General features: G+C 34.2%; 1 protein-coding gene across 33 annotated transcripts in view; it reads left to right on the top strand.

Moving 5' to 3' along the window:
* Nucleotides 1-22,315, top strand: part of MAP2 (microtubule associated protein 2) — a 290,836-nt gene that overhangs the window by 253,767 nt on the left and 14,754 nt on the right. For 12 of the 33 annotated variants that reach the window (XM_082691637.1, XM_082691614.1, XM_082691617.1 and 9 more), the window contains 6 exons: nt 17-223; nt 395-529; nt 3,407-3,468; nt 7,882-8,052; nt 9,024-9,171; nt 13,789-14,129. In XM_082691637.1, the coding sequence (XP_082547763.1) occupies nt 17-223; nt 395-529; nt 3,407-3,468; nt 7,882-8,052; nt 9,024-9,171; nt 13,789-14,129 (1,064 nt within the window). The remainder of the gene's footprint in view (nt 1-16; nt 224-394; nt 530-3,406; nt 3,469-7,881; nt 8,053-9,023; nt 9,172-13,788; nt 14,130-22,315) is intronic. The other 21 variants (XM_082691615.1, XM_082691610.1, XM_082691625.1 and 18 more) reach the window with 9 other exon arrangements.

The raw sequence follows: 22,315 nt of genomic DNA, 5'->3' as shown, positions 1-22,315 counted from the left end.
TTGCTTTGATCCGCAGATGATGATAGGAGCATCATGACAGAACAGTTAGAAACTATTCCTAAAGAGGACAAAGCTGAAAAGGAAGCTCGGAGACCATCTCTTGAGAAACATAGAAAAGAAAAGCCTTTTAAAACCGGGAGAGGCAGAATTTCCACTCCTGAAAGAAAAATAGCTAAAAAGGAACCTAGCACAGTCTCCAGAGATGAAGTGAGAAGGAAAAAAGGTTCATTTCACCATAACTTCTTTAAAAAATGTTTTTTAATTCATTATGACTCTTTTGTAGAAGAAACTTCCTAACAGTGGTAACTAATTATTTATGAAATTCCGTTCGGTTTGGCTCCAAGTGTTTATTTTCTCCTGATGGTATGCTTTCTTGTGTTTTCTTTATTCGTAGCAGTTTATAAGAAGGCTGAACTTGCTAAAAAAACAGAAGTTCAGGCCCACTCTCCCTCCAGGAAATTCATTTTAAAACCTGCTATCAAATATACTAGACCAACTCATCTCTCCTGTGTTAAGCGGAAAACCACAGGTGACTCTTCAGTTCTGCAATGTGGCTGGCAAACATAGACATGTATTTTTTTTTTTTATCTCATTCCTGTAGCAGCTTCTTCATTTTGTTTTTCTTCCAAGAATCTTAGCAGTCATGAACAATTTTGCTATTAAATGTCTTGTATCATTATTCTTTTTTTTTTTTTCCCCTCCCTGCAGAAGAGGTCATGACCATCTGTTTCTTTGTCATGCTCAGACTTAGCAGTGATTTTATCTTGGCATTGTGCTCTAGTGTCACGTTCTGGGGATTCCTCTTTTCATTCTGTGTGTTTGGTTAGACGATGACGATGAATATAACCGTGGTATGCATTCTCATTATTTTGCTTATTTATCTCTCTCATGCTTAAACCCATACTATATTTGTCCTTTTTTCTACATGGTTACTGCCAAATCTGTTACTGATGTTGATGAATTTGCCAAGAATGAGTAGTGATTTCAAGATTGAAAGAGAAGCAAATCTGGGGTAAAATTGTGATTGCAAAATTACTTTGCTTCAGATGAAAGGGGAAAAAAAAAGATGAAATTGCCTCCTCATCCCATTAGATTTTATCCCTCGTATCCAAAATTAGCAAGGCTTTCAAGTCACTGTACTACGTCTCCTCACTGACAATTTGTCATTGGGATTTTCTTAAAGTGTTGGATTCAAACTGCTCATTTTTCTATATAATTGAGTATTCAGAATTCCCACATAAATCTCCTTCCCCCAGAATTTCTTAGAACTTAGGTGTATTTCTATGTTGCCATCTTCTTATTTTTTCTGTCTTCTTCAAATATACGTGTTTTTAATTTCTTAAAAAGGGGTGAAATGAGGAGCGAAACTTATTACAAATCACAATAAAAGCTCATACAAATATCTATAATGCAAACTCTATTCCTAAATTTCAGTGCAAAGTATTCATTTTAATGTATAATTATCCCAGGATAATCTTAATTTGCAATGCATTTTATTGTAACATTTATTAAGTAGCACAATTGCAAGCTACAAAATTAGATATCAAATTGCTAAATCAGAAAGGAATATTTACCTTTTCATTGTATATTAGAAGTGCCTTTATATAAGGGTAAAAAAAAAGAGTGCCTTTATATAAACCTTCTGATGGCTTTAATGATTAAGAGAAGCATTAACCTTTGTAAGAAAAAGAAAATCAAGGTAATCTATGGTTTTATGTTAGTCAATAAAATTTCAAGTATTCTGTGTTATTCATATGGGAATCATCTCATGAGCTTTCCTCCAAGTACTAATCTTTAAGGCAATATTTGAAAGTGGATGGCTCATAAATTATACAGAAACCTTGATGTGATAAAAGTTCAGGATGAAAAGTGTTTCTCAGAAATTGCTATGATACCTCCACCTCTTCTATTCTAATTCACTTGCTTTTAATTTGGAATTTTACTTCTAATTAGACAAATGCTTGAACAGGCAGGCTCTCTTGGTTGGGCATAAAAATCCTATATCATGTATAAGAGGATGAAAGAATATATCAGCATTATGGAGTTTTGGAGGAAACATCAAATGTTTTGGTGAAGAGTTTGACAGGTTATTGGTATTCGATTTACCACACTGAGAATGAATTGCCTTTTTAACTCATTCATTAAAGGAAATTTAAGATCTTTGGACTAATTAGGATCTTCCCTTAGTCTGTTCAAATATTAAAATACTCAAGCAGATAACATATACCGAACACGAATGTTATTGGCTTGAAGCAAACTGTATGTCACAGAAATTTAAGAAATATTACAGAACTATTAGTAAAACATTATTTGCACTACTTCTTAGAAAAAAAAAAAATCATTCCAGAGTCTGTGAATAATCTTACTAGCTAGCCCTGAATAGCATATAGCATCTTGTAGACAGTTCTATTGGTGTTAGAGTTGCACGTGATGTAAGAATTCTTTTTGAAATTCATTTGGAGTGCTTATAAGCATAAGCTTCCCCCCCCCCCCGGGATTTTCTCCTTTCTGAAAGAAAATAGGAAGAGGTAACTATACAAGCTTGTGCCTTACGTTCTCTAAGAACAATTTTTAAATAGGGATAGTCTTTCCAAAACTCAAAGGATTGTTTTCAATCATGAGAAAATATTCGAGTCAAGTCAGGTAAGTCACCAACTCTCACTGCTGGAGATAGTGGAGTTTAAAACTGAAACCAGAGGTATAAAACAGCACCAAGAGAAACAACAGTAACAGATGTGGTAATAATTTCATACAGGAAGTGCATGTATAGAACATGTTCTGTATTACTGAACTTAAAATTCCTCTCGTGTTTTCTTTCCTTGACAAGCTATTTTTCTTCTCATGTGGTACATTTCACATCAAACAAGTGTGTCATTTATATTGTGAAATGAAGTAGTACAGAGGGAAAAGGGTTGGCTGAGTTTGGAATAAGAAATGTAGGAATATCTGTGGGTATGCCATTGGCTACAAAAAGAGGGCTTGGGAATCTCCATGAACACTCTTTAATATCGTGCCAACCCTAGAAACCAATCACTCCCCCTTTTATTAAATTCTACAGCATTGGATTGTTGTTCTGTGACTTTCATTCTAAAGGATCTATGCTTGTGTAGTAACAGTATTTAGAGGTACCATGGTAACCAATAGGAAATTATTTGGTGTGCTTACCTGTGCCTTGGTACACCTGGGTTATATTAATTAGCACACACTATAGCGGGAGCCACATGCTAGAATGTTCTTATTCAGGTTTCTTCAGTTTCTCAATTCAAATCTCAAAATAAGCAAAATTTTGCTTTGCATTATTCTATTGACACAATTGAGTATCCAAAAGATACTGAAAATTCATTTGTGTGGTTGTTAAGCCACTAAGTTTGGGGTTGTTTTTATCTTCTTTTTTTTTTTTTGACAGCAACAGGTGGTGAATCAACTCAGGCTTCCAGTGTATTTAAACAGGCAAAGGATAAAGTCTCTGTGAGTAAAATATTTTTTTTTTTCTTGCTTTCTGCTTGAAGTTCCCTTTGGTATTGGTGGCAACATCTCAATAACTTTAGATATACAGTAGACTTCAGCTGTTTACTCTTAAATATAATTTTAAATCATTCATTCACCCACAATGATTCTTGGTGATATTGGGGCATGTCTCAATGTCTTCCGGAATGACATGTGATAGCAGTTGGTGAGGGCAGAGCTGGGATGTAGGCTGCCTCTTTTTTAGTAAAACGGAAACAAATGATAATCTGGCAAAAATAAGGGAACTCAATTTATTTACTTTTCACAGAATTGAGATAAATCATTATGATCAACACTAAAGTGTATTTGATGTACATTTTCATTATTGTTACCACAAAATAAGAATATGAGAAAATTAAACAACGTGGTTGAGCAACTATAAGTAAAAATGAATCATAATCCTTTTACCTAAAGAAAACTACAGTAACCATTTTGATGTAAAATCTTTATTTTTCTCTACTCATTTTTAGGTATATTAACATAAATGGGAACACTGTATCAGTTTTTTAACTAAACAATAAATAGATTTCCCTGTCATTAAACGTTCTCGTACATCACTTTAATGACTACATTGTATTGTGTTTTATTTATTTATAGTGATACACTTGTTCAATTCCTTATTGTTTGACTTTTAAACTATTTTTATTACCATTTTAACAATATATTGAAGAAATCTTTTTGCTTAATCTGTGGTTGCATCCATATGCTTTTCCTTAGGATAATTTCCTAGTAGTGAAATTAACTGTTTTAAGAAGAAAGTCTACATTTAAAGTTTCGCTACACATTGTCAAGTTGTCCTCCAGAAAGGTTCTAATGACTTATATGTCCTCTAACTGTATATGAGAGTGCCCACGTTCATTATTATTACTAGATATTCCTATGCTTTTTCTATATTTGTCAAGTTATGGAGCTAAAACGTTTTAATTAGGTTGCATTGATGATACTTAACTTCTTCATGTTTATAATCTTTCGTATTTGGTTTTATTTTATTTTATTTTTTATTTGATTGACCATTATTTTTTAAATTTTCAAAAGACCAAAGCCAACATGAAGTATTTTACTCTTTTCTGACTGAAGGAAAAAAAAAAAAAAATTAAAAGACTACTAAGAGGGGCACCTGGCTGGCTCAGTTGGTGGATCAATTTGTGATCTTGGGGTCATGAGTTCAAGCCCCACATTGGAAATAGAGATTACTTCAAAATAAAATCTTTAAAAAAAAACACTACTAAAGAATTCCTAAAATTACAACAAATGGTTTGAACAGTGTTAACTAGTAGTGCATCACAATGTTCTGGAGTTTAGACATCATACAATACATAAATCACGAGTCTTTGTTTAGCATTCTAACAACTGGTAAGATTTTGATGCAAGCAGTACAGCCACTCTGGGAAACATTGTAGAGTTTCCTCAAAAAGTCAAAAATAGAGCTACCCTACAACTCAACAATTGCACTACTGCGTATCTACCCCAAAGATACAAATGTAGTGATCCGAAGGGACACCTGCATCCCAAAGTTTATAGCAACAGTACAATAGCCAAGCTATGGAAAGAGCCCAGATGTCCATCGACAGATGAATGCATAAAGAAGATGTTATGTATATACAATGGAATATTACTCAGCCATCAAAAAAAGTGAAATCTTGCTATTTGCAACAACATGGATGGAACTAGAGGGTATTACACTAAGTGAAGTAAGTGAATCAGAGAAAATCATTTATATTATTTCACTCATATGTAGAATTTAAGAAACAAAAAAGAAGAGTATAGGGGAAGGGAGGGAAAAATGAAGCAAGACGAAATTAGAAGGGGAGACAAACCATAAGACCATTCCTCTTAATCATAGCTGGAGGGGAAAGGGTAGTGGGTGGGGTAACTGGATGATAAGCATTAAGGAGGACGAGTGATACAATGAGCACTGTGCCTTATATAAGACTGAATTACTGAACTCCACCTCTGAAACTAATAATACACTATATGTTAATTGATTTTAAATTGAAAAAATAAAAATAAAAGGGTTAAGAAAAATAAATTAAAAACTGGTAAGATTTTAGATTTCCATTTTTTTTACTGTGAAAAATAGAAATTCCTTTCCAATGACAGCCAAACTTTTTATATCATTTTGAACCTAAGGGACTTTATGTTAATTTAAAAAATTGATTTTTATATAATGTTTTCAGACATATTCCTGAACATACAGCAAGCAATAGAATCCATATATTGCTTTGGTAAATATTGGGCTTGAGAATACTGTAACTTCAAGATTTCTTTCTCTTTACCTCTTGTTTCTGGTGGGGAACGAGTGAGTTGTGTTGGTTGAAAGCAGAGTTATGAAGCAGGTCAGGTCCAGGTCTTGAATATTTATTAGCTATATGATCGTTTTCTCCATATATCTTAATTTTCCAAAAATAAAAGGAGGAATAAAAATTCCCATATCCTAAGTTAGTTATGAAAATTAAATATTGTTAATTATAAAACAGTATACTGTATAGTGCCTAGAGCATAATATTTATTCAATAAACAGTGATAGTCATTGTTGTTGCTATTATTTGAAAGGTCAAAGTCTTTAGGAGCGGATATAGAAAGTAAGTCAGGTTTCCCCCATTAAAAAAACATTTTTAATTGGACATTGTTCCTAAAACCTTTTTTTTGAACTTTTAATTATTTTTTGACTTTTAATTCCAGTTAGTTAACATATGGTGTAATCTTAGGTTTGGCTGTACAATATAGTGACCCAACACTTCAATCCACCACCTGGTGCTCATCACACACAACAAGGGCACTTCTTTAACCCATTCCCCCACCCACCTCCCCTCTGGAAACCTATCAGTTTGTTCTCTATAATTAAGAGTCAGTTTCTTTCTCTCTCTCTCTCTCTCTCTCTCTTTCTGCCTCTTTTGCTCATTTATTTTGTTTGTTTGAAAAATATTTAGGAAATTTTCAAGTACCTTTGTCATCAAGTAACCTAATGAGAATTTGTGGTTGATGCTTACACTTAGGAAAAACACCATGTACATCTTCTGACACAAAGCTAATCCTTATAAATACCATCTCACCTTTCTGAAAAAGAGAGATTAGGCCACGATTCTTTCTTTTTCTCATTTAACATTTTTTTTTCTATCCTCATAACTTCATCCTCTTCTTAAAAATTTCCTAAAACCCCAAGACCAACTCTTATTTATCTGTGATTTCAGTACATCCATCAGAACAATTCTTTGTGATTTTTCAATTGATCTTTATTGTGAACCTGACCTATAATTCTTCATTTCATTTGTGGTGTATTTGTTGTGTTTTGTCTTTGTTCTGAGCAAGTTGTCTCTTAATTTGAGTTAATGCAGTTATTCCATTTTTTTCTTTCCCATATCACTTTTGAAATTTGCTGTTCTGTGGCTAGCCTTAATTAGAGAAGAAATACCTGGGTCAACCCAGGCCCACCAGCCACACAGGACACTGGGTCTATAAAATAAGAAGTGATGTGTGCAGTCTGTTAATGGGTCTGCCCCCATTAAAGTGCCTGTGGAACTTAAAACTTGAGATAAAGCCGTCAATCTTAACTGCTGTTTTTGTAACAGCTATATCATATTAATTATTGAAGACAAGATATTCTTGGGTTCATCATACCTTTCTGTATTTTTAACAAAGTCCCCCCATGAGACATGTATATAGCATGTGAACATTAGTGTCCTTCCAAAGCTGTTCATCCAACCCACTGATTTTCACTTGCTGACTATCTCTCAGGGGACTATTGATGCCTGGAATTTCTAACACATTATACAAACTGTGGTCTATGCATAAAAATGTTACTAATTCTATAGGATAACTTGGCCCCCAGTAGGCATTTTACTCATAAAATGAGCTAATTTTATATAAAATCTGTGATTTTCTGATAAAGTCAATGTAGATATGTAAAAATATATTTTCTCAACTTTAAGAAAGTATTTTCTATTATGAAGTCTTAAATACACCTTGTTCTAAAGTTCTTGAAATGTGATCAAGACATTGATTATAAATATACCTCCAAGGTTATATTTATTAAGGGAACAATTCCAACCAACTCTCAAGATGCTTTCCAAATAGAGTATCATGGGAGACTTATGGATTAACCAGAACTTATATGTAGAATTCATGAAGAATATTTTGGTCTATATTCTCATATGTGAATATTCTTAAGTTAGTTCCAGTTAAAAATGAGTTACTCAATGAAAATCTCTTGTTCTAACATAAATATATATTCCTAGCATTGATTATAATCATTTATCATGTGGTCTTATTAAAAGTTGGCATTTAATTTCTTATATGTTTATACATTTTTTTATTTTCCTTTTATTTCATAGTTTGGTTTATTTTGTGATTTTGTTTGTTTTCTTTCATGGCTAGAATTCTACCTTGTCAAAGATTCCTGCCTTACAGGGTAGCTCAAAGTCCCCAAGATCCAGTTCCGCTTGCCTTAGTACGTCTCAAAGGGCTTCATTTTCTGACAGTTTTTCAATACAGTCCACCTCAGCAGGCTCCACAGACCGTTTGCCATACTCAGAATCAGGGAACAAGGTAAGGCAGCAGGTCAACTGAAGGTTCAGAAAAGAAAATAATTTTGGAGGTTATAAGACACAATTCAGTAAATATATAAAAAACAAAGCCTAAACTTTAAAATATTTGACATATAAACCATAAAGCCTCTTAAACACAAATGAAAGCCTCAATAGTTATTAATAATCAATCAGTTAAAAAAAAGTCTCTTTCTAGGTAGACTGTTCATTATTATTTATTTGTTTATTTATTTATTTGGTGTTTTATAGAATTTCAAACACAAACCAATAAAATAAAATGTATTCTACATAATACTACACATACTATATGTAATAAATATATATTATTCATAGTGTATAATATATAATATTGTATCATCTAATAATGGCAAATTCTATTTAATATAATATACCATTTGAACTCAATCAGACACATCAGGATTTAATACTCCCTCTGCTACTACTTATCAACTTGGTGATCTTGGAAAAATTACATAAACTAACTCAGCCTGTTTCCTTGGCTATAAAATGCACATAGTATTTTGTGGCAAGAATTAAATCATAAATGGATGAAAAGTACTTAGAATTCCAATCACATAATGGACATAGTGGTCATTGTTAATTGGTATGCATGCAATGTCCCTTGCAGCCCTTTCTGATTAATAAGTTATTATGCTGATGAAGATTTTTTTAGTAAAATTATTAATTCACTGGAGATTACTTGAGTAAATTCATTTTACCCATTTATTATTTAGAATTTGAATTTCATGATCAATTATTAGAACTAACTCCAAAATAATATATTTTATAAAACTTCTAGGCAAATATAAACTCTTTCTAAGTTTCAAAGTAGAAATGCTTATAAATATATGAAATTCAGTAGTATCTATTAAAAGAAATTTATCTATCAGCATGAGAGGAAAAATAGAGCAATGTAATCACTTTGTGTAATTGAAGATTGACAAGAATCCAATTTGTTTTTCCCCCAATCAGGATGGAGTAACCAAGAGCCCAGAAAAGCGCTCTTCTCTGCCCAGACCCTCCTCCATTCTCCCTCCTCGTCGTGGTGTGTCAGGAGACAGAGATGAGAATTCATTCTCTCTCAACAGTTCCATCTCCTCTTCAGCCCGGCGGACTACCAGTAGGTTTATTTTCATTTGGCTTCCTTTTTAATCCTTTAAGTGGCATAGAGCTTATTATGTGTTTATATTTTACGTCTTCCAAGGAAAACACACACTGAGAACAGATTATATTTCCTCCAGGAATCAGAAAATCAAACTATTGATGGATCCAAAACACCTGTGTGAGTTAAAATGATTGTTGTGGAAAATGAGACCTACTAAGAAGTAATTAATAGAGAAAACCAATAGTCAGGAATTTTTAAAATATATATATCTATTTAAGCTTAACCTCTTAGGAATCCAAGTCCTAAAATCTTACTGGAGACCCAATAATCAAAACATCAGATTCTGCTCAATTTGTTAAGAATTTGCATTCCAAAGAGGGTTTACACATCACATGTTCAGAGCAATAGTTTCAGTTTCTTTTGATTGATGGCCCGTAATGAACTGGTTGGCAGTTATCACAGTTTTAATAAAAAATACAAAAATGTTCCAATCATTACGCACTCAGGAGTTGTGTTACTACCAAGATTATCTAGTTAAGGCATGGATTCAAATTATTTTCATAAACATGTTTCTATTACAACAAGAATAGTTACCATTTATTGAGCACATATAGATGCTAAAACCTGAAGACACATTTTTCATTCAATTTAAATAACAGTGCTGATGGTTAGGTATTAATAACCTCATGAAATCTACTGATAAGAAAAAATAGAGTAACTTGTCCAATGCTACTAAGATAGAAAGTGGTTGAATTTGGTTTACAGCTCACTGATAACTTCACAACCTTAATATCTTCTTTATATTTATTTGGAAGAAATAGTACTAGAAAACTGCTATGTAGAATCGCTTGGAGAATATAATCTCTGTCATTTAAAATCCATTCAAAATGGTAGAAATTGCAACTACTATCTTATTTTAGTTGATTTTACCACTTAATTCCTAAAATATTTAATAATAGTTGGCCCGCTTCAAATGTGACTATTTTGTATAGCACTTAAAGCATGTTTTTTGCCTAAAGTGAAAGTGTTTATTGTATTTCAAGCAGTTGTGACCTACACACCACTTAGTTTCATGAAAAATTAACACTCTTTGAAATACATGCCAGAAATACTTTAAAATCACTGAACTCTTTCGTAACGAAAATATTCAAATGAACTAGCAAAGAAGGCAATTAAGAGAGTAATCTCTTGAGAAAAGACCTTAACTCCAAATATATGGAGTTGGAATTGGGCATCAGTAATATAGATGCTGTTCAGATAACCAACTTCGAATTATGCTTAATTTGTGGTTATGGAAGCAAAATGGCATTTTATCCATAAATCCACATCTTCAAACCACTGTGCTCTGCCTTTTAAAGTGCATCTGCATACAAATTGTTTTTATTTCTGAACCAATTCTATTTTGACTTTCTAACTCATGTTCATAAGTATAATGTATTTTATTAGGCAGTAATTAACATAATTCATACTCTGATCATCTCAGGGCATAGGGTTTATTTTCTCTCTATCTAGCAATAACTAAAAAGCATAAAGACAACTAGAAGAACAAGCAATATACCTCCTCCTGTTTGCCCATCATCTCTATAACTGCGCATAGACATGTCGTGGCATTTTGTACAGCTATTGAAAAGAGCTGAGAGAAACAAAGCTAGGCAGCTAGCCCAAGTGGAGAGAAAAGCATTGTCATTGAGGAGTTGACAAGATTAGTAAGAACCAAGATTAATAAGCTGAACAAAGTAATTCGTGAATATGTATTTTTCATAAATATTTTTTAAATTGTTTTATTAATTCAGATTTAACTTGGTTTTAGAACAAATAGGAAATGCTCAACTTTGTCGTTTTGAAGACAAGAATATAATTTATTACACTACAAATTGATTGTATCTGTTGAACAGTGGTGTTAGGGCTTAATGCTTTTGGTTTTTCTTCATTCTTCAGATGTAACACAAAACCTTCATTCCTTAGTTTTCTGAAGTTTAACACCGTTTTCTATGAGTATAGAAATGACCCTTACTTTAAAAAATTTTATTTCTTTTAAGGAAACTTGTTCTGCACATGCAGACTATTGCTTCAGCTTAGTCTCCATGAAGTAACCTCAACACACTGATAAATTCTGAATCCAATTTGTACTATTAAAAAAGGAAATATGTTGAACTTCTACTGTGTTCAGGTCCCGTGAAAGGCATCAGTGTTAGGTACAGTGACAAATAAGAGAGAATATCCTGTTCCCGAAAAGACCTGAGCTTATAATATTAATAAGAATATTAATATTATTATTAATATTAATATGACTTCATCACCTTCATCATCATGACACCAATGTCATGATGAAAACATTTAAGGAAGAAATGAAGTTTCTGAAGATATTTTTCTTTTTTTTTTTTAATGATGTTATTTATTTATTTGACAGAGAGAGATCACAAGTAGGCAGAGAGGCAGGCAGAGAGAGAGGGGAAAGCAGGCTCCCCGCTGAGCAGAGAGCCCGATGCGGGGCTCGATCCCAGGACCTTGGGATCATGACCTGAGCCGAAGGCAGAGGTTCTAACCCACTGAGCCACCCAGGAGCCCCTGAAGAGATTTTTCTGAAGGACACAGTGACTGACTCAAACATCGAAAACTCAGTCCAAAAACAAACTATGTACAAAGGAAGTTGGATGTGTCTGTATCATCCTGGTTTTGAAATGTCCTTTTTGTGGAAAGTGATAAAAGTCATAGAATACACACTAATTTATTGCATAGTCTTCTTATATCCAATTTCATATTGTTGGTTGAGGAGTCTACCTATCGTTTGCCCTTATGTTAAAAAAAAAAAACAAAGGACACAGGGCAACTTTCGCTTCATACATAAAAACTGTTCACTGAAAGAAGTGAAATAATTCTGTTTCTTCAGGAGACCGAACCCAGACCAATGGGTAAATAAATATTGCCTGTAGATTATAATTATCTATGAAGCTCTCTTGAGCTCACTCTTTGTAATTATTTCAGCAAAGATTAATTATCCCCTTTCTCAGGAAGAACTTCCCACACCAATGACTCAAAGATCCCTTCTACTTCATTGATTTAAAAGTTAATGAGTTATACCTTTATCCTCTACAAAATTTCTAGAAGATTTATTGATCCTACAAAGTATACATACTTAGTAATAAAAAATAAAATTTATGCCCTTCCTGTAAAATACCCAAAAAAGTGAAGGAATTTGAATAATAAATGTAAACAATGTAAATAAGTGCCCTATTATTAAAATCCATGTGTTATTTTAAGCAAAAGATTTTTAAGGCTAAGAAACTAAATATCGTATGTGGCTTAGAATTTAGTATCATCTGGGTAAATGAGACTCAATGTCCTCATTCTTAGATTAGGAACAATAAAAGCTGTCTCTAACTACTGTGTTTGTTGATCATCAAATGTTTGGTATTCACAAAAGGGCTTTGAAATCTGTAAGGTGGTGTAGTCTCATCTATAGTGTTAGGCTTTCAAAAAAGTATTGGAAATGGCATTCAAACACACAGTTACAAAGTTAATATGAAAGAAATATAATATAGGAAAATAGGAGGAAGAAGTTAAATAATAAAATGACCCTAAAGTCAGGTTGAGGCAAAGAAATGCATCTCACAATAGCCTATGTAATTGACAGTGGCTGGCGGGGTGGGGGTTACTAATTTGACTCCAAACTGCAAACTAGTAACGAAAATATAAGAGAAAACAATCGGGCACAAGATTCACTGTGATTATGTTATTAAAATATCCTATTTTTCTGGGGGCACCCTGGTGGCTCAGTGGGTTAAGCCTCTGCCATCAGCTTGGGTCATGATCTCAGGGTCCTGGGATCAAGCCCCACATCGGGCTCTTTGCTCGGTGGGGAGCCTGCTTCCCCCTCTCTCTGCCTGCCTCTCTGCCTACTTGTGATCTCTCTCTGTCAAATATATAAATAAAACCTTTTTTAAAAAGTCCCATTTTTCTAGGAAGAGAAATAGATATTTTTTGGTATTAAGAGCTGAGCCAAACTTCCATAAAAAGGAAATACATGATACTGTAGAACAATGTCTGATGTAATTGCATAGATTTTAGTAAACACATTTGTAACTCACAGCATTCCTCAATATAAGCTGAAAGAGTAACGTTGAAATACAATTTAATAAATGACTTTGTACACGGGTCAAAATTATTGCTAGCAGTACACAGTTGTATGCCTACCTGAATCTTGGAATGAACTTATTGCACAAAAGAGCAAGTGATCCACACATCATTCAAGAAATCTTTAGTAAATACTAACCCACAAGGAACGTGAAGGGCAGACTCTTCTGCTAACTTACAGCAGATCCACATGCCTTAATGATCCCACAAGGATAAAAAAATTCTGATGCCTTCATAATGAGAAGTAAGAAGAATAAATCAAGAAAACCCAAGTTCTTTCTTTGCTCTGATAGCAATGCATGTTCAAAAATGTCACCAGGTTATAAGCCTAAAAAAAGGAAGTTTCACCTTTTTGGGGCATTGTTGTAATCCGCAAATCTTCTAAACTCTTTAAAAAGTTCATGTATTGTGAGTTCTAACAGCCTGAGGGAAGAGGATGTCTCAAGAATTTTCTGATGCTGTGGCGTTAGTTTGGTTTGGTTTGGTTTGTTTATATAGGGTCAGAGCCGATTCGCAGAGCAGGAAAGAGTGGAACTTCCACACCCACTACCCCTGGATCAACTGCCATCACTCCTGGCACCCCACCAAGCTATTCTTCACGCACGCCAGGCACTCCTGGAACCCCGAGCTACCCCAGGACCCCTCACACACCAGGAACCCCCAAATCTGCCATCTTGGTGCCCAGTGAGAAGAAAGTTGCCATCATACGTACTCCTCCAAAATCCCCCGCTACTCCGAAGCAGCTTCGGCTTATTAACCAACCACTGCCAGACCTGAAGAATGTCAAATCCAAAATTGGATCGACAGACAACATCAAATACCAGCCTAAAGGGGGGCAGGTAAGAATCACATGAACAACATACTTGCTGTCAGAAGTAAAATCCCACTAAAATCCCCTTCCTCACATTATAAACGAACAGTTCTTACCATGAAAGGGGGTTGGAGGTGTTAAAATGTTACTGGTTATGATTTATTGCCAAGAAATTGGATCTCGTCTGAGAAAGCTGGCTTATAAAATATCATGAAAATCACATGACATATCCATTCCTTCTGGTTATCAGGTAAATTTGATTTCCCCATACAGGAGAATCTTTCCATTCATTGCCTAGCTGATCTTTTCTGAATGTGTCTGTTGCCCTGTGGACTTTAGCATAAGAGATTAAACTTACATTTCTGATACAAATTAGAGTGTTGTAGTTTAGATCCTGACTGTGACCTCATTTGATGATCTTTTAGTGATTTTGCTTTTATCTCCTTCCTTTCTTCTTTGATTTCCTATGATATCTTCTACCATTTCCCCATGTTCACTCCCAGATCAACATCATTCACCAGATTTCTTCTCTGGCAACGTATGTTTAAAAAATTGTAAAGGTGGACATTCATGTTGATAATAGATAGTTCTGAATAGTTCTGATGAATGAAATTATAGGATTAGAACTTCTCCTTAAGATTAATTGTATTGAAGAGGGTTATTGGTAAAGCTCTACCTATTAATTCTTAACTTCAGCTCCAGTACAAACATTCACATTTTTTTTGCCAACCAGGAGCCTTTGAATTTTGCCTTGACCTCAACCTTGTTTCTACACTGTGTGTTTAGATGAAGCAACTAGCCTGGAAGGAGATAATACAAATATCATTTTGTATTTCCTTTGTGATATTGATCTGCCTTTGGGATCATTTGCCTTATCACTAAAGTGATAAAACACTCATCTTGAGAGAAAGAAGAAAGAAAGTAATAATTTCCTTTGTACATCAACAAACTTGCGATGCCCTCTCAACATTCCCGAAAGACTTTCCTTTAAGTACAGTGTTCTTTTCTGCCATTCTTTCTTGTCTATCTTATATTTTCTGTCACTGATTTTTGGTGTCCCTCTTTCATGCCAAAGAAAATGTATTTTCAGGAAGGTTTAGAAGAAAGAAGAAAGAAGAAGAATGTGAAATTATCAAAGACTCCTAATCACTGCTGAAACAAAAATTCAGCATTACTTCTTCCTTTAGCAACAAACTTCTTTGTTGTCTCTCTGTGATTCTGTTCAAGAAAGCCCAAGGAGTTATGAAAAACTCACCAAAGGATATGGGGGAAGCCGAGGGTGGTGGTGGTGGTCCATATGCCCTTGGTGGAATGACTAACATTCTGTAATAATAAAGTCATAGACAAATGCTTTTTCATAAAAAGATGTTATTAAAATATGAGCTACAAGAAATCTTTTTTTTTCAAGATTTTATTTGATATATAGAGAGAGATCACAAGTAGATAGAGAGGCAGGCAGAGAGAGAGGAGGAAGCAGGCTCCCTGCTGAGCAGAGAGCCCGATGCGGGGCTCAATCCCAGGACCCTGAGATCATGACCTGAGCCGAAGGCAGAGGCTTAACCCACTGAGCCACCCAGGCACCCCTACAAGAAATCTTTTTAAACAAAACAAAACAAAAAACTAATTCTGCCAAATTTGATCCTGTGATTTCATAAATCTCATATTGCTGTTGCATTCCTCAGAGTTTTGCACATCCAAGAGAATGAAATATTGGTGGCCTTTTGGAAATATCCAAATATAAAGCATTTTTATATAAATAAAACGTTGTTTTATTTATATAAAAATGACAGACTAAGTTGAATAAAATCAATTTAGTGCCAACTTAAAAGTTTATCATTTTAATTTCTGATGAGATACCTCTTAAAAGGTTGTGACTATTATTTACATTTAAAATCCATTCTCTTTCTATAAATGTGCTTGTATGTAGTATTTTCCTTATTTAAATGTGGGGTTTACTGGCTTATAGTCCAGAAAATACTGATACTGAAAATAATATGTTTCTTCATAGAATCACAAAGGAACATAATTTATCTCAGACAATTTCTTGAAACCAAAAAGAAAATTCAACTAAAACGGAATAATTATTGATATAATTTGACGTGAAAATTCTATACTATTTGGTCCTACTCAAAGGACTCCTCAACGTAGAGAGGCATGAAGAATGGTTTTAGCATGAGCTTTGCCAGAATCACTAAGGTTAAACCAATCCCAAAAAATGGGAATACTTCTTTTTCTTTCCGGTTCTTTACCATACCTATGGATATTTTTATGTCTAATTTCACTTGACTTCTGCTATACTCAGTAATTCATAAAACTGACCTAAAGATGCCTTATTCTTTTGAACTCGACTAAAACTGCCTTAAAGATTGTGGTAATTAAGGACTAATAAAGACAAATGACACAAAAATTACAGAACAGAAACAGCCTTAACTCACAGTGTCATTTGAAGAGCATCTCTTCTTTCATAAGGCGAGTATTAAACCTGCTGAAAAATTATCCTATCTCAACTGCAGATGACTTGGGAAAAAAGTCCACAACAGAGGAATTATGAAGTGACTTTTGTTGGAAAACCAGGAGGTAGTTCCACACTAAGATAAGAAACAGAAGGAAGGAAGATATTTGCCTCTATTTTGTGATAGATGGGATAATATGTTTAAATTAGAGGGGGAAATGAACTGGGAGATTGAGGTGTAACCGCAGTTGAACTGTCTTTGTAGGAAAAATATATCACTTACCGCTTTAACGTTATCCCGTTAAAAGCCTCAAACACAAGAAGTGAGGCAAGATTCTTTTTCTGTACATGTTAAACTGCAGGTTTGGACTGGATTGTTAGAGTTTCCACTTCAAAGAATGACTGGGAAAAATGTTTATGTCAAAGCTTCTTAGAAATTGTCAAGATGATATACTCAAGACCCTTGTTCTCTGATTAAGGATGCATAACCACAGTCTGTTGGGGAAATTGAAGCTACTGGCCCGTCGTTCCCAACTATAAACTGGATAAACCTAGGATGTTGGAATGACAGTAGTCAACTCAGAATCCATGACAAGGACAGGACAATAGCAGTACTTATTGTTGGAGGCAAGTTGTGTAATAGAGATAAGCAGTCTGTAGATACTGAGAAAAGTAGTCACACAATTCTTATTGATACATAAGGGAGCAAATTTATAGATGTAACCTTAATTCTTCTACAAGGGCTCTGTTGTTACAAAATCCAGAGTGTTAGATTGTGTGTGAATAATTTAATTTTAAAAGCTGTATTACTGCTGTTTGTGCAATCACTAAGAATTGGGAGGGGAAACAGATAATAAAAACTATATATGTCTTGGAAGTTCAACAGCTTTCCAAGTTGGGAAGCCTTATTATTTGCTTCAATTTGGGCATTTCCTGCTCTTCCATCTGTGTAGGTTGTATGCTCACAGCGATCATCACTTCTCTTAAAGGTCTGATTTTGTGTTAGAAGAGAGACTTAACTTTGTGGCTCAGTTCAGTGAGGCAAATCAAGGCCTAATGGAAGAGAGAAAAGAGATGACAACATGAGGAGCTTTACAGAAAGCAATAAAGTTAATCTTTTCTGCTGAAGCACGAATTCATTCTACTGGAAAGAACATACGCAATCTTAGATTCACTGTAGATAGTGAGACCTTGGTTAATTTAACTCAAGGCTTGGGTAAGGCTGTCTTAGTAAGTGTATTAATTTAAAACTATTTCAATATAGTTAGCTCCCTATTCTACATCAAATCTCAATCTAAATTTTAGAATAAGTAGTGTTAGCTTTTTAAGAACACAACTGATTGATATAAACAAAAGTAGAAAAAAAATTTCTCTAAATGCATGGCATAAAAAAATTAGGCAGGAACTCAGTGAATAATACTTCTTACCTTTTCTATCAATGCATGGGCTTTTTTATAGGTGCTTTGATTTATGTGGATTACTGTCATGTGCTTTAATAAATTTCTTTTTTTTTTCCTCCATCAGCCTTATGAAGATCAGTATACAAACCACAATTTTTGTGTACTCTTGTCATAGTTGAAAGTTACTGGTGAGGTGGTTTCACAAAGGCTGTTTCCATTTATAGTTGTTGGATAGGATGGTTATTACATAGGTCATGATCTCTGCAAGGCAGTGCCTGTGGATTTGATTGCTTGCCCTCTAAGTTATATACTTCTTTGGTGAGTACTTCTTTATTCATGGAGCAGTCAGTCATTTTAGAGCAGGTGAACTAAAAGATGGTGGCATCTTCAAGCAAGTCACTCCTGCTCAAGAAGAGAACAGTACTTCTCTCTTATATAAAGAATCTTACCGAATTTGTCAGTCTATTATCTTCCCAGTTAGTGTTGCCATAGCATCTTTCTGCCTAGCAGAAAATTGATTTGGATAAATCCATTAGACTAGGACCTTTGAAGTATATCCTCACATTCTAGAAATAAAATAATCTATCTTCTATCCCTCACTTCTATATCAATCCATTGAACTAAGAAACATTGGATATCAGAGATATTCAGCTTCTCATAGCCTACATTTCACATTTTCACAAAGAAACAGAAGTCCTTATAGTACCCATATTTTGCATATATAGCTTCTAATAACATCCTTTAATGTCAGAGCTATAAATTCAAGTTCTATAATTTTGTATTTAATGAAGAGTAGTCACTTTTCTACAAAGTATGCAATTTAATGTACCTTAGTTATTGTTTGTTTGCTTTAACTTTGGTTGCAAAACATGAGGATGGCAACACTTTATTTAATACTTTCTCCCACACCTCCCACACTGAGGTTTTATCACATCAGGATTGAAATGTAAGGGTTTTGATCCTTTATAATATTATGTGAAATAATTTAATGCAAATAATGTGTTTGAGTAATACCCTACTGAAAAGTAGAGACTATTAAATTTGGAAAGTTTTGTTGTATTCTTATCATATCTTTTATTCTCCTACAACTGGCAGATTATTTTTTTAAATAATTTTAAAAATCAATCTTTTAAATAGAGTATAGACACCAACTTCCAAATTCCTGTAGAGAATATCAAGGACATACAATGAAATATTAATTTTAAAATCTACCTTGGCATCTTTAAAATAAATGGTGTTTTCTTGTATTTCCTCAATAATTCCAGAAAGTCAAAGCTGTACATTCATTTTACTCATTATTTATTCAGCAGGTATTTATTGAGTACCCACTATGTTCCATAAGGTGTTCTGGATACTGAGAATATAACAACGAATAAGACAGACAAAAATTTTTGAAATTCCTACCTTTGTAGAATTTACATTCTAGGAAGAAAAACAAGTCATAAAATATTATGTAGGAAAAAATATGTCACAAAGTGAGAAAGGCAACAACAAATCAAGGAAGAGATTTAAAATATGTGGAGAAGAGATGACATGTCTTGATAGAATGACTAGAAAAGTATCAAGAAGGTGATAATTGGAGTATTTTAAGGAACTGCTGAACCATGTAGATAACTGAGGGAGAGCATTTCAGGCAGAGAAAATTGAACATGCAGAAGGCCTGGGTTGGAAGCAGACCTGGTGTGTTTTAGGAACACCAGAAGCATCAATGTGGCTGCTGCCATGTAGATATTTGAGAATGGAAAGTTCAAGTTAAATGATTCTTTTTAAATATCTTTATGCCTATTCAAATAATAGGACTTTGCCAAGTCAAAAACCTAAGAGTCATCTTTTCATGTCTCTGTCCTCATCCCATCTCCTGGCCATCATGACGTGCTAATGGTTCTGTGTCCAGAACAGCTCTTAAATCCACCCATTTCTCCTCGTCTGCTTTGCACCACTCTAGCACGGGATCCATTTTCTCTTGTCTGTGTCCATGCAGTAGCTGTTAAGTTTTTTAACTGGTCTCCCTGCCTCAGTTCTTTTCTCAAATTGAAAAACTTTGCATGGTGTAGACAATGCTTCTCACCACACTTGTAATTTAGTATCCCATTATATAATTAGTTATTTAATGTCTATCTTATCTCACCTACTAGACTATAAACTTCATGAAATTAAGGATGAGGTCAATCCTGTCCTCAGGGTCCAATACATAATAGGTGCTCAATAAATATTTGTTGACTGAAAGTTAAATGAATGTGGTGGAACACCATATGCATGGACTTAATGAGTGGGAATGCTTGGTGCCATTACAGTTATGACCCAAAGAAACTTCCCATGTTTGGACCATAGTGAATTTTGGCTAAAAGAGTATTAGACCAGGGTATAAGGGCTGAGTTCCAAGCCCAGGTTTTTCATTATGTGACCTTAGATACTGACATCTCTGGTCTTTAGTTTTCATACTTGTATAAGAATAGGAACAACAAGGAACACCTGGGTGGCTCAGTGGGTTAAGCGTCTGCCTTCGGCTCAGGTCATGATCTCAGGGTCCTAGCATCGAGTCCCACATCAGGCTTTCTGCTCAGTGGGGAGCTTGCTTTCCCCTTTCTCTCTGCTTGCCTCTCTGTCTACTTGTGATCTCTCTCTCTGTGTCAAATAAATAAATAATATCTTTAAAAAAAAAAGAATATGAACAACAAAATACACTTCTGTAGTACCATTTCATTTAATGTATTAGCACCATCATAATGTAGCAATGTCTCATTTAAGCAAACCATGAAGTCACTTTAAGCTCTCAAATTCATGGTTCTACTTAGAGTATGATAGTATTTTTACATTAGAGTTTATTGAAAATATTCATTTAGTTAGTCTGATAGATTCCTTAATTATTTGTACCACAGAGCTTGACTCAAGCTGAACTTGAGTCAAAACTCAGTGCTTCTGAAGTAAGAGGAATGTAATTGGGAAAGAGGGAGCATTCAGAGAGGAAGGAGGGAATGAAATGAGTGAAATGTAGAGAATTTTTTTATATTTTCTTATAAAGTTTTGGGCATTATCTTGAGACTTTTTTAGGACTTTCACATCTAATTTGAATAAGTTGCTTTGAGTTAGATATTCAAGGAGAAACTGGAGCTAATGCTGGAGGCAAGTAATAAATTATACTGAAACTTTTTTCTCATTATATAAAATTATGATGGCCACCACAATGAAGGATCTACTGAGTGCTAGTAACATAGAAGTAAATTTATAAAATTATCATCTAAAAGAGAACTGAAACATATTTAGTTTATTTCTCATTTATGTGGGTATCATTTTGTCAAATATTTACTAAGCTCCTGTTGTGTCCTATGTGACAAAAGGGGAACAAGACAATAAGACATGGTCTCTACCATCTATGCAGGAAAGAAATGACTTTTTTTTTTCTCTCATTTTTCATCTTCCCCTAGTGCCTTGCCCTTGTGTAATTTTTAAGTTCTTTTCAAGCCATTTCTTTCCATCTCATTGGGCCAAAATAAGTGCTAAATAAGAAAAGTAATAAAATATCCCATGAACTTTAAAATATTGTCAACCCAGCATGAAGGAAAGCTGTTCACTGAAATGCATTATATTGAATTGACAAGGTTGTATGTGTGTGTGTGTGCGTGTGTGTGTAAGAGAGAGAGAGAGAGAGAAAGTCAATATTGTCTCAAAAGAAAAGCTCCTTGATATCGTGGGCCCTGTCTTTATGCAAGACATAAAGACATAGCCTGTCAAACTATAATTCAAGTATCATTTGTAAGGTAATGAAAAGTTTTGGAGTAAGCTTTATAAACATTAATTATTTTTTAAAAACTATGAAAAATAATTACTATTTTAGGTTTACAAAGCTAAGACCCATAGAGTCCTCTTTTTTTTAAAGATTTTATTATTTATTTATTTATTTATTTATTTGACAGAGAGAGAGAGAGAGACCAAGAGAGTGAACATAAACAGTGAGAGTGGGAGAGGGAGAACAGGCTTCCCATTGTGCAGGGAGACTGATGCGGGGCTTGATCCCTCAACCTGAGCTGAAGGCAGATGCGACGCTTAATGATTGAGCCACCCAGGCACTCCTAGAGACCTTTTTTTGTTTGCTGTTCATTTACAAGCCAAGCAAGAACTTGGGAACAACCTTGAATCTCACATTGTTTTCATACAACTGAACAAACTCTTTAAAAGTCTTTGCCTTTATGCTTGGTCCTCTATTCCTTAAAATTTTTTTTAAAAATTTAAACTGAAGAAAAAAATGTAATGTCAATGTTTAACAATGAGGCCAATCCCTAAACTCAATGTCTGTTCTACCAAACAATTCTTTTCAAACTTTTCAGCATGATTTATTCACCTCGAGGTTTTTAATGTGGTTCC

The sequence above is a fragment of the Mustela nivalis genome (genome assembly GCF_964662115.1).
Source record: "Mustela nivalis genome assembly, chromosome: 11".
Taxonomy (NCBI): domain Eukaryota; kingdom Metazoa; phylum Chordata; class Mammalia; order Carnivora; family Mustelidae; genus Mustela; species Mustela nivalis.
Note: the sequence above shows the minus strand (reverse complement) of the source record. Positions and strands in the feature narration are given on the sequence as shown.